The following is a 12,518-nucleotide window of genomic DNA, read 5'->3' as shown; positions in this document are numbered from 1 at the left end:
CCGACTGCCCTGGGCTGGTGGGGCACATCCCCTGGGATGACGGGATGTCATCAACTAACGTAAAATGCAAGGTAATTTTGTCTTCCCTTAAGTAGCTCCAAGTTTAGCAAAGCATTTTTTCCCCTTCAAATTTTTTCCTCTGTAGATTTTTCCATCAAAACACATTATTTAAAAAACGCTTCACTTAGAGCTGCCTGCTCCCAGGTGCCTTGAAGCTAGTTGCAACATTCCTGTAACAACATTTGAGCAACTGGGAAAAACTTCTAGCAGGCTCTGTACATGAGGTGAGATGCACAGAGAATTCCTGAACAATCACATGGTCACCTCAAAGAGGGGATAAAATGTTTTATTGCTCTCCTTCCCATCTCTTTCTTCCCTTCCCGCTCTCCCCATGCAAAAAAGCTTTATAAGAAAAAGAAGCCAAAGCCAGGAGAGAAATAACTTGCAGCTTGCTAGATTCCAGCAGCTGAGATGGGATGTCCACAGCTAAATTTGGGTTGAATAAACACTACATTTCCAAAAGTTACTGCCCAGACCCTTAGTCAGTGCACATCAGATGAACTCACTAACCTCATGGTCTTTTGGATTTTTAACAGTTATGGAAAAATCATCCTCTGCGTTCCTTGATTTTCCAGAGTGCAGGAAGACCACTAAGCCTCATAGTAATAACTGCAGTGTTTTCAAAAGCCCACGGCATTGTCTTAATTTCATCCTCGCACAGAATCTATGAACAAGCTCTTATTTGCTTTTATAAATCTCGTGTTTGAAAATCCCGAGTGATAATACAGTCTCAGGTCACCAATGTTTCCTTACAGTCTTTGCTTTCTTGGAAGTTTTTACTTTCTGGTATTCAAAAGAGCAGCCCATGTCCAATTGTGGGGAAAGCAAGCAAGATTTTTTTAAATTCCTTTATCACAGAGAAAGGATCTCAAAGGGAAGTTATCTACCACACTTAGGTAATGCAGGAAGAGCAAAGTGAAAGAGTTTCCTTTAGATTGATGGTAACAATCAAAAGACACGGCACCATCCCGTAATCACCATGGGAGTAAAAAGATGGATAGAGATGAAACTAAATGGCATATTAAAATCTACTTGAAAAAAAGAGACGCCAAGACACAGTATTTGTTCTGCCTCTTTATGAGCTGACATAAAACTTGCTCTGAAAACTGCTTGACTAAGTAATTCAGCCAGATGTTCACCTCTTCTGCATTGAAGCAGAATTTGGAAAATATTACATTTTTGAAAATTGCTGATGGCAGGGGTGTATTTTTTTTTTCCCCCTGTAAAAAGTGCTTCATGAGTTGGCTTACAGCTGAGCATTGACCAACTTTCTATTTTTTCTTCATGTTTTGGAGACTAAGAGGAGAGCCCTGGAGCCTGCTAGTCCACTTATTGTTGTCTACTGATTGCAGAGGAAGCTGTTCAGTTCCAGCATATACCCGTGTAAAGCTTCCATGTGGAAAAGGTGTTGCTATTTTAAGAGGAGACGGCTCCTTTACAAACAGATGTTGCAGAGATGCTCAGCTCCCACTATCAACTGTAAAAGATGAAGTTATTTTCATTTCTGTTGACTCTGAAGCTTTCTATCTCCTCTCGTGGAGGCACTGATTATTGTATCCCAACCTTTTGCCCTGTCCCCAGCAGCATGGGGGAGGAGATGCCTGTAGAAGGGGTGAAGGTGTATGATCCTCCCCACAGAATACTCCCCTATAGAATACTTCCCCTACAGCACAGGGACCGAGCCAGACACCGTCATTCTACTATCAGCCACCTCTGTAGGATTTTTCTTCCTTAAATTTGCTTTTACTTTCAGAACTCGCATCATTTCTGTATGCACAGCATCCTACGTGCCTGCAGAGGCACGACTGGGTTGCATTCAAGTCAAGGAAAAAACCCATCTGCCAGAGACGCTTAATTCCTTAATGCCCCAGCCTCAAGCGGCAATTTCGAAAAGCAGTTCAGTCCTCACAAGTGCAGGTAGATGCCAGTGACATTTTAGACACAAAGTGCTTCATTCCCGCTAGTTCCACCAGCCAGACAGGCACTTCTGAAAGTCCTATGGGGCATGTAATCACCTGTTAAAAAATGGTTCTTTTGCCAGCTGTTAACTGCGTCATCTATATCAGCAGTACCACAATGATCAGGAATAAATGCATTTAATTCTGTGCATTAGGCTCGGACATTATTAAATAATGGTCCTAAGCTGATATGAAGGCACTTGGTTTTAACTTTGTTTGAAAGAGGAGAAAAAAAAAAAGAAGTGCAATTTACCTTCAGAATTTCCCTGTGTGAATCCCAGGAACCAGGTAAAACATAACAAAGTCCAGAGAAAGCAGAATCCCCTAAAATTGGAAAAAGAAGAAAAAATGATGAGTTTCTACAACATCAGTAATAAAAAACCACTCCCCCCATTAAGGATCTTCTCCTTGATCACAAGTCTAGCAAAGTCAATGGCAGGGTCCACGTGTCTCCAAGAAATGGACAACGGGTGCTCACCAGAACAGCGCTTGCTTCTGACTGAGATTTCATTTTGCTTCTTTAGTCATCTAAGGCCCACTGAATTCAGTGGGAGGTTTTCCCACTGGTCTTAAGGGCTGTTGATCAAGCCTTGAACAAGAACCAGAGCAGTGTTTCGAGATGCAGGGTCATCAGTGGCAGGTCAGCATCCCTTGGCTACTGCTACTCTTTGGCACTCATCCTGTCTAGGACAGAGCATCAGAAACGCAAGAGGATGGAGAAATAATCAAAATTGGAAGGTCAGAAGACATGGCAGGAGTGCATGTGCATGTCTGTGAGGACACGGGTAGAAAATGGGTTGACATACAGTGATATGTCACCTGCATCTTAGCAAACAAATTTGGAGTCCTATTGCTTTACTACATGCTTAAAAATGTTCTGAATATACAAAATCCTGCATGGATCTATTCTTCTTTTTACATCCAGATGCAAAGATGGGGGGTAGCTTCTAACCGCTCAGCACCCTATGCTGTTGCCATTAATGACTTTCTAAAATTTCCTGCTGTACCAAGCTAATGAGAAAGTGTGGGAGCTGCAGACTTCCAAGCACTTCTTGTGTTTGGGTGTTCGTGTTGAGCACAAGGGTGTTCTCGCAGACCCTTTCAGGCCTGAGAGAAAACTGGACAAACTTTTCAGTTAGCAAAACCAAGCCTTGAAGTGCCAGCAGAGAGGAAAACTTTTACCAGAAAGGTAGCTGAAGCCCCCCCTTTCCCCTCCAACTTCCTTGATTTGCAGCCAAATAATGAACATAGGAAACTCCTTGGTTAAGCTCACTTAAAACTGTCAGTGGAAAGTTTGAAGATTGAATTCCCTCATCTTCTAGCAATGGTATTTAACAGCTTGATCAGCAAGGGCTGCTGGAGGAATGGAGACAAAAATGTATGCTGCAGAAAGTCCTCAGCCAGAAGAAAGTGGTGTGGGACATCCACAGGTTGTTCTTCATTTCAGCCAAGCCAGTGCAAATGCTGGGATATGCAAAGCAATGCCAAAGTGCAGCTTGGCCCTCTCTTCAGATCTGGCACAGAAAAATCATTTATCAAATGGGATTAGAGGCCACTCTTCTCCTGCCATCAAGTCTCAGCTTTCGCACACAAAAGCGTCCTCTAAGGCAATGTATTATTACCCTAGGCCAGATCCTCACCCAGCACAGGAGACCCTTTCCCACAGCTAAAATGACGCCACAGTGATTTACACATCAGTGGGGAAACCTGGCCTTGAATGTAAAAATCCATGCAGGAATCCAGCCACTAACTAATATTTTAAGGCTTGAAGGGACAAAATACTGGAACAGCCCCGCATCAGCTGGGAAACAAATGGGATGGACCACATCATTCTTTGCTGTTTCCATCACCTCGACACTGGGCTACACATTTCAGGAGCTTTGGGGCTGCTTTAGTTTATGTGTGAAGGAACAACAGCTTGGAAGAGCCAAATCACGGTATTCTTTTGCCATGTCCTATATGCTAACCAGGAAACCCTCACTATGCTCAAGAGACCTCCAGCTAGGGAGATGCGGTTGTTTTTTGCCCACTTCATCCCATGGGACACAGCTCTTGGGCTGAAGACAGGGCTGAGCACAAGTAAAGCTGTTGTCGCAGTTCATTCAGGAGAGGTAGGAAAGGAAGCAGAACAGGATGATTCTTCATGGCCACCACTAGCAGAAGTCTTTTTATGACTTAAAAGAGGCTAAAATCCTTCTCACAGAAAGACCTGTGTTTCTGTGCTCACCTCCAAAGGAACAATGGAGTTTTAAGACATGGACACAATTCCACATGCGCATTGAGCAAAGACCTCACTGGGTATCAGTAGCTGCTCGATGAGAGCATGGGAAAGTGAGGAGAAGGAGGTGACCAACATGACACGAACTCCAAGGACAGCAGGATTCCCAAGCGTTAAGAACACCTTTTCTCTGCTGAGGATCGGGTTTGCAGAGCTGTGTACAAACACTAGTGCACACAACACACCTAACTGAAGTCCAGGTCTTTCTTGAAGGGGTACCTTCACAACCCAAATTTGCTTCCAAAATCCCCGTTGACCAACACAGTGAGGGGGAACAAGCCTTAGGGGAAAGTCCAGCACGTAATTTCATTCCAGTGACACTGACGGGGCTATAAAGGAGACGAATGCGCAGCGTGGGATCCAGCTGGCCTCAGCCCTGCTCCTGGACCCCTTGCACAGCCAATACTGTAAGAGTTGAGAGCGGGGCTGGTGCCAAAACACTGAAGAAAAACACTTTGGCAAAATTTACCAACTTAATGGAAAAAGCAAAAGCAACTTCCAAATGGCAGAGCTGTGACTAATGGGGCTGTTAATTATTGCAGGATTTTATAATGCCGGCTCTTTTTCCGTTACAACTGTGCAGTGACAGGATTGCATAAGCAGCTTGAGTAGCAATAGTAAAGGAAGATTTTTCCTTATATAGAGCTATCAAACCCACCTTGCTTTTATCTCGGCTTCTTCCCACAGCCAGTGATTTCCACAGAGGCTCTATCAAGAGGCACCCAGTAAAGGCACTTATTTCTTTTATTGCATGGCCTCTGTGAATACTAGAAAGAGGATCCCACTCTATAGTCACTAGGTGAAGAAGTGCCCCCAAACATCTATGATGTAAGCTCATGTGAACCCTAAAAGTTTTCCAGTGCAAGCTCCCTTTTATAGCAAACTGAAGCTACTGACTACAGCTTAATTTTGCTTCACTGCTTTTGTGAGTTCTTGCAATCAGTCCATGGGAACTAACCAGCATTAAAAGTGCAAGGCAAGAAACAACAGAGAGGGACAGAGAAGTAGAGACCAGCAATGACACTTCTCAGCCTTGGTGGGGATTTTAGCATCTTCCCAGCGAGGACCACATGGACACAGGTAGCAGCCCAAACTAAACATCCTGAGGAGTTCCTACAAAAAGCAACCAGAAGGTCTAGAGCACCACTTCTGCTGGGGCTTCAGGACAGGCAGGAGGTCCCTGCACATGGTGGTAAGCACCAATCTGGAGACCTGATGAAATCACAACTGCTAATTAGCATATATTTGCCAAGCTGTGCCCTGGGTTTTCAGCTTCCTGACTCACTTGCCATCTTCTTACTGAGCGTTGAAAGATCAGACTGCTGAGAGGAGCGAGTTGTGGCTCAAGGGCTAGAGGAGAAGAGTTGTCACCTCTCCAGGTAGCTCATGCTGCGACAGCCCCAGTAAAGTCATGTTCAGAGTGGCAACCTCAAGAGGAAAAGTGAAGGGAAAACCCTGTCGCATATATCAGTTCTCACCTGACACCCACTGGCTTCTGTAACAGAGGAATAAAGCACTCCACTGAACTAAAGACAATACTACGACAACGGCCTCTAGGGTAGGCTTGGTCAGGAATTATCAATAAAAAAACCCCAGTTTGACAAAGCTGAAGCAATCTGTAAAATAGCTGTGATCAGCTAATTCTTCACTTCACATTTTCTGAAATTGGTTGGAACAATTTCAGCATTTCTGAATTAAAAGTTTTGCCCCTGCCTTAAAAAAACAAAAAAGGTCCAAATGGTTTTGACATCTTGTTTGCTTAGATGATGGCTCGAAGCTGAAAAAAATTTTACAAGGGCCCAAAGCAGCATTTAATATTTTTTTTTCTCCAACATTTACAGTGGGGAAATGTCTTTGAAATTGCAAACATTCTTGCAGGGTGGAAAAACGATTCCTCCCCACTCTCTTCTATTCAGGTGCATTTTTTTTTCTGTCCAAAAGACCAGAAAGCCAGCTGGATGCTGAAAATTGCTTTGCAAGAAGGGCAAATCTACATTTCTAGCTGTAGATCAGACAATAAAAGGAGAAAATGTCTATGTTGCTTAAGATCTTTTGCACATAACAGGAGGTGATACTTTATAAGACTCCCAAGCAGTTTCGACAGTCAAGAGGAAACAAAAATCACAAGCTACATACTGAGGCTTTAAATTCCACCATGGCATCAACTGCGCTCCCAGCTTTTTGGGATAGAAATCTTATTTTGTACTAGTATCATCCTTTGCACAGCAGACTTCTGCTCTCTTTTCCTAGGCTTCTGGAAATTATGGTATTTCCCCTCTCACCCTCAGTTTCTGGGGAGTGCAATGGGAACGTATCATTATGCAGATGTCCCTGCACAGCCCTTAGCTGGACCTTTTCTGTAGCACAAACCAGCCATTGACACCTCCAGCCAAAGGTTTTGTCTGGTATCCGCAGGCACTGTTGTAAAACCCAGCATGCTAAGGGGAGAGTTTCTGAGATGACTGAAATGATATTAATTTTTCATCTCCAATCAGCGTCTACATTTTTAAGAAAAAAAAAGAAAGCAGACATGGCCCAGATAGCTACATTCCCATGGCCATTTAAAAATACTGAGAAATCTAAGAGTTATCTAGAAACCGTCAATATTAAATGGGGAAGAATGAAATTCAGTACCCCTCCAAGTTTATAATGTTTAAAAAAGCTACCCAAAATATAATCCAAGTACACAAAATGTCCAGAATCCAACCCACTGCTTCTGGGCAGACATTCATCAAAACAGATTTTCAGATGACACCTAAAAATTCATTGTACGTGCAGCCATAAGAGGAAAGGATGAAGCAGTGGGACGTCAGGGGGACTGCCGGAGCTTTAACAGCACTCTGAGCAGGGTACAAAGCAAAGGGCTTCAAAGATTGTCCCACCATTATTACTGGAGACTCCAATAGCCCAAATGGATGGGAAACTCTCTAGGTCAGACTCCAGCCCATCCTCGGGGTGATCCTGAACAGGAATGTCTCAGATGCTCCACCCTGCCTCAGAGTTTGGAACGTGTGCGCAAACCCAGAAATTCCCAGGGGATTCCGGCGCCATTTCTGCCAAATCTAATCTTAATTCAGGATGAAAATGCCCTTAATGCTGTGCCTCTAGAGGCTTATCTCAGGGTTTTGGCAACTGTGGCCCAGGAAAAGCTGCTGCTTCCTTTGGAGGAGGCCCCTGGTAGTGTAAGGGCGACCGGCGGGGCCCTGATGAAAGGGAGGAATCGTCTTCACAAAAGGGATGGAGCTCAGCTCCTGGTAATGGTACAGCAGTAGGTCTCAATAACTGCAAAGAAGCTTTGCTCTTCTAAAAGCCTGCATATCAGCCAGGCACATGAGGGTCTGGATGCGTAAAGGCCTGGTATTTGCTCCCCCAGCACCTATAGCTCCTCTTACATTTTCTCTGGGAGGGAAATGCAGATCTGCAGTACACAAAAGGTGGAGATGAAGCACCAGCATGGCCAAGCCTCCCTCCTGCAGACACCTCGCACCTTGTTCTTTCAAGGGTTTATGCTGATATCTGCTGAGCTCTTGCTGGTGACAGCCTGCTTCCTCACTTGCTAGGTGCAAGACGATGGATGCGGCTGTGATGACTCAGACACCCTCCCAGATACCTCCCAGCAACTTCCTACAATGGGGGATCTTTCCTGACAACCCGTTGCTTGGTCTCCTCTTTGCTCACCAGCCCTGTGTGTCTGAGTTATTGACTTTGCTGCTGTGTGAAGCGACAACACTCACTACTGGCCCTGGCCTTTGTGTTCTCAGTTAGTAACTGGAGCCCTCGACAAACAGAAGTGCTAAGCGTGATCTGTCATCTAACTCCTTTTTTGTCCTTCCAACAAACGCCCTTGCATTCCTTCATTTTGTGAATGGGGTTTGGCAGAGCCGTATAGAATTCCCCATTGTTTCCATTTGCGCTTCAGTAAGTGTCGATCATTTCTACTTATGCCCCCAACAAATTGGCAATGAAAGAGAGAGGGGAAAAAACCCACGTTCTCTGCGTGTGTCTCTGGTCAGAGATTTCCTACAATCCCTTCACCACAAGACCTGGGCAATGCTTGGTCAGTAATGTAACCTCCATAAACACTGTGTTCAAGCAGGGAAGATTTTATCCCCTCAACCCATTGCAGAAAGGGGATGAAGCTGGAGCTTTCTTAAAAGTACCTGCTCAGAGTGGCACATCGAGGCAGCAGGAGAGGAGGAACCCAGAGACTGGACCTCAGTTTGTAAGCTGCTGGACCTCAGGCTGTGATGCTGCTCTTCCCTCCTGGGACACAGCTCCAAGAGGCTGGATAATTGCCTCCTCTCTACCCCAAGGCACCCAGCACACACGCACCATTTGCCTGCCTGTTGCTCCCATTGCTGAATTTGCCTGGCAGTACCATAATTTGTCCCCAGATCACCTGCCCAGCTTGCACACAATGGTCTTTTCCTCTTAAAACAGGAGCCATGCCTTCCTCCAGCCCTTCCTAGAGGCTGACCCATCTTGGTGCTGCGCCACCATGCATGAGCTTTCTCATTCAGCACATGGGCCAGGCAGCCCCAGAGCAGCGTTACGTCAACAACTCAGGGCTGTAACGACAAGCAGGCACCCATCAGAGGCCTCCAGGAGCATCAGACAAGCCTCCTCCATGGCCAGCACGCGGCACTGGGGCTGGAAGGGGCCAAGGTGGCACAACCACAGGTGAACACCACAAGTGCTACTATCTGGACACAAACTCAATGCACAGCTGAATGCAAAACCTTCTTCTGTGGTTTAGTGAGCCTGTGCTCACTAAAAACACATCAACAGAAATGATGAAGAAGGGCATTTTAAGCTTGCAGAGCCTGTAAAACTTTGTGTTCTTCTGGTTTTACAAGCTTTGGCTGCTCAAGCCAGGACAAGGCCGGCACACTCTGCAACTACTTCTCCTTCCCTGGTGAGCCAGCCCTCCCACTCCCACCCATGGGTCTCCTGCACATCTGGCAGCTTCTCTGCCACCAGCCCTGCTCTGGAGGATGCTGCAGGAGTGCTGGGACAAGCAGGACACCCAGTGCCATATGGCAACACACCATAAGGTTCCCATTACGAGCTGCCTTCAGGCAGCACAACCCTCACCCACCCCGAGGAAGACTTGGCAGCACATGGGTGGCCTGGCAAGTCCAGGCACAAGCCAGCTCTGGGCTCAGAGGACCCTCTCCAAGGCTAATGGCCTCAACAGGAACATCTAGCTGTGGGACTGGTAGGATGCACAGCACTCAACTCTGCCAAGCAAATCAAAACCCAGCACCAAAAAGCCCATCTGGAGATAATGTGAAGGGTAGCAAGCGACCTCTGCTGAGGAGGGAACGGATCAGCAGCATGCTGGTGAGGTATTTAACCCAGAGGAGATCCTGGGAACAAAAGGCGCACATACTCAGAGTCCACAGAAAAGACCAAAGGGCAGATTTCCCATGTCACTGCAACACTCAAACCCCCTGCAGCCATGCACAGTGCTAGCTTAGGACACTGAGACACAAGGACAGCCATAGACCTCCGGCGAGCAGGCAGCCACGCTGCCTTCTCCTGGGTCCCTGTTTCCTAACCCGGGCCTCAGCAGGGTCTGACTTGCCCTGGGGCTCGAGCAGGATCTCCCTGTCCTCATCTGCAGTGTGACTGTGGTCAACTTCTCCATCCTGCTCAGAAGTTGGTGCTCTGCAAAACGACTGTGCATTGTGCCAAGTATCTCCCCAGCATCAGGGCCCTTCCCCTCACTGTGACGCAGGGCTGCTCTCCGTCTTTTAAAGAAATCTTTATCTCTCTGTTCCCCTTTCAACTTCTCCATTTTTGACAGACAGCCACCCTCACAGGGTCCCAAGCTGGCATTTTGTTCCAGACCATGCCCAACATGAAAAAGGTGCAACTGGGAGACGCTGCACTTACCAGCATCTCCAGACATGCCACAGCCACGTCTGGGCAAAAAAAAAAAACCAAAACCCAAAAAACCCACAACCAACCCTAAAGCACTGAAATTCAGCCCTTGTGAGTATATAAACACAGAGAAAGCTTCTCAAGGAGAGCTGGTTGCAGCCCCTGGGAGCGGTTCGGGTCTCTCCACATAACTTTCCCCCCAGACACACGCAGGCAGGGAGAGCGTGCGCTGAGCCTACAAAGGAAACTGCACATTCATCCACGTCCAGACTCCAGCGCCGCGCTTGGGGGCGGCTGCCAGGAGCGGGGTGACCCTCGGGGTGAAGGGGAGGTGCCCCCAAATCCCCTCGCCCCCTTTTCCACCCCTTCTCCCCCCCCTCACAGCCCAGCCTGGCAGAAGCAGGGGGATCCTGTACACAACTTTTTCAAACTGCCAGGCAGAAGAATCCCAGTCTTTCCAAGGGAGTGTCGGTAAATCATCATTACATCCGACAACGCAACCAGAGGGATTAACCCTTTGCTAGTCCCCCGGAAAATAATAACAACAACAACGGAATTTAACAATGAAAATAGTAAAAGCCGGCCCCAGCTGTGTGAAAAAGAGGACGGGCAGGGTGTGTGCTGTGATTTTTTGATATGTACATAGAGAGATAGAAAGCAGTATTTGTGCGCGCGTGTGTATGTTGAACACATGAAGAACATGCCACCAGGCACCCGCCTGCCTCCGGCCGTGCCTCAGCCCTTCCCATGGCTCTCCCGCTTCCCGGAGGACTGCGGCGGCGATCTCCAGGTACCGGTGTCCCCACGGCCCCGCGGGACGGGGACAGGGAAAGGCATTTCCCCCCTCCCGGACCCAGGCGGGGCTGGGGAACCTGCCCCCCTGCCCGTGCCCGGACGGCTGTAGGTGTGCGAGGGGGAGCGGGGAGGTGGAATTGCCCGTTTTCTTGCCTCTCGCGTGGGTGCAGCATCGGCGCCCACCCCCCCCCCGGACCAATTCTCGGGCTGGGAGCTCCTTTTCCCGCTGTGTGAGAATGGGGGGAGTGTGGGGGGGCTCCTCCTGCCCTTCCCAGCCCCGAGCCCCCCGCTCTCACCCCAGCCCCATTCCCACCCTCCCGCTCCAGCGTGGCCTCCCTTCTCTCCCAGCCCATTCTCCTCTCCAGCCCAGGAGTTTTCACATCATCCCCTGGCAGAAGGAATGTCTTCCCCCACCCCATCCCCAGCCACCCGGGAGCGGAGCTCCCCTCTCGGCCCGGCTCTCCCCTCCCGCAGCCCTCCCGGGATCCCCCGGCTCCCCGGGTACCCCCATCCCCGCCCGGGATGCCCTTCCCCAGCGCCGGGAGAAGTCGGACTTTGTACTCACCCCCTGCCTGCTGCTGTAGCTCTGAGTCTGGAGACCGGCTCTGATTCCGGCTCCATCACGTTTAGTGCATTGTCTCTTTCGGGCAATTTTTGCGGCAATCCATCAGAAAAAGGGGGACAGGCCGGTTTGTGGGTACATCCTTCCCAGGAGCTCAGCTCTCTGCCTCTCTAAGGGGCTCAGCTGTGTCAAAGACACCCCCTGGCCCGGACGGCTCACTCCTTCCTCCTTCTCTTCTGGGTCCTTTTGCTTACACAGATCTTTTAATCCCATTTAACTCCCTCTCGGCAGACTGCAATTACCTTGGGAAAAAGGAGAGAGAACAGAAAGTACACGCTAGGAAGCCAGGCTGGCCCATGGTCGCTGGATTTCTTGCCTCTTTTTTTTTTTTTTTTCCTCCTCCTTATTAATAGTACAATTTCTGTGATCTCTGATTTCCAAAGTCCTTGATTTAAAGTGTTTTTTTCTTAGCTGTTACTTTTTTTTTTGGTTTGGTTGGTGGTTGTAATTATTATTTTTATTTGCAGTGCAGATGTGCCTCCCACCCCCCCAAGGATCTCTCCTCTGGACTTAGAGAGAAGAGGAAAAGGCAGATTTTGAGAAATGAAAATTATTTAAGGATGTCCCTGCTGCCTCTCTCTGCTGCCCTCCTCTGTAATACCGAAGAACTTACAAAAAATAATACAAAGTAAATAAATAATTAAAAAACCAAACTCTTTCGGCCAGAAGACCTGCGGAGAAGCAATCAAAGACCCCTTCCAGGCTCTGCAGAGGAATCGCACAGGCCCCTGGTCGGGGGGAGGCTGCTGATGGAGATCGCTCTCCTCTGCACTCACCTGCCGGGGGGGCCAGGAGCCCATTGCCCAAACTGGCTTCCACCCACCTCACCACGGGCTGGCCAAGGACCCGCGTTATAAGGTACCCAACATGGCTTTTCCTTGGGCTCAGTGCTTGGCAGAGGTGGTTGGGAGATGGTGGG

General features: G+C 48.1%; 1 protein-coding gene across 1 annotated transcript in view; it reads right to left on the bottom strand.

Annotated features, from left to right (window-relative positions):
* The window catches only part of LOC134523806 (collagen alpha-1(XXVII) chain-like), a 163,093-nt gene extending 151,009 nt beyond the window's left edge, over positions 1 to 12,084 (bottom strand). The window contains exons 1-2 of the mRNA XM_063353197.1: positions 11,543 to 12,084; positions 2,272 to 2,342 (exon numbers count right to left, since the gene is read on the bottom strand). Of these exons, the coding sequence (XP_063209267.1) occupies positions 2,272 to 2,342; positions 11,543 to 11,598 (127 nt within the window). The 5' untranslated portion in view covers positions 11,599 to 12,084. The remainder of the gene's footprint in view (positions 1 to 2,271; positions 2,343 to 11,542) is intronic.
* Positions 12,085 to 12,518: the final 434 nt, after the last annotated feature.

The sequence above is a fragment of the Chroicocephalus ridibundus genome, chromosome 15, assembly GCF_963924245.1.
Source record: "Chroicocephalus ridibundus chromosome 15, bChrRid1.1, whole genome shotgun sequence".
NCBI lineage: Eukaryota > Metazoa > Chordata > Aves > Charadriiformes > Laridae > Chroicocephalus > Chroicocephalus ridibundus.
Note: the sequence above shows the minus strand (reverse complement) of the source record. Positions and strands in the feature narration are given on the sequence as shown.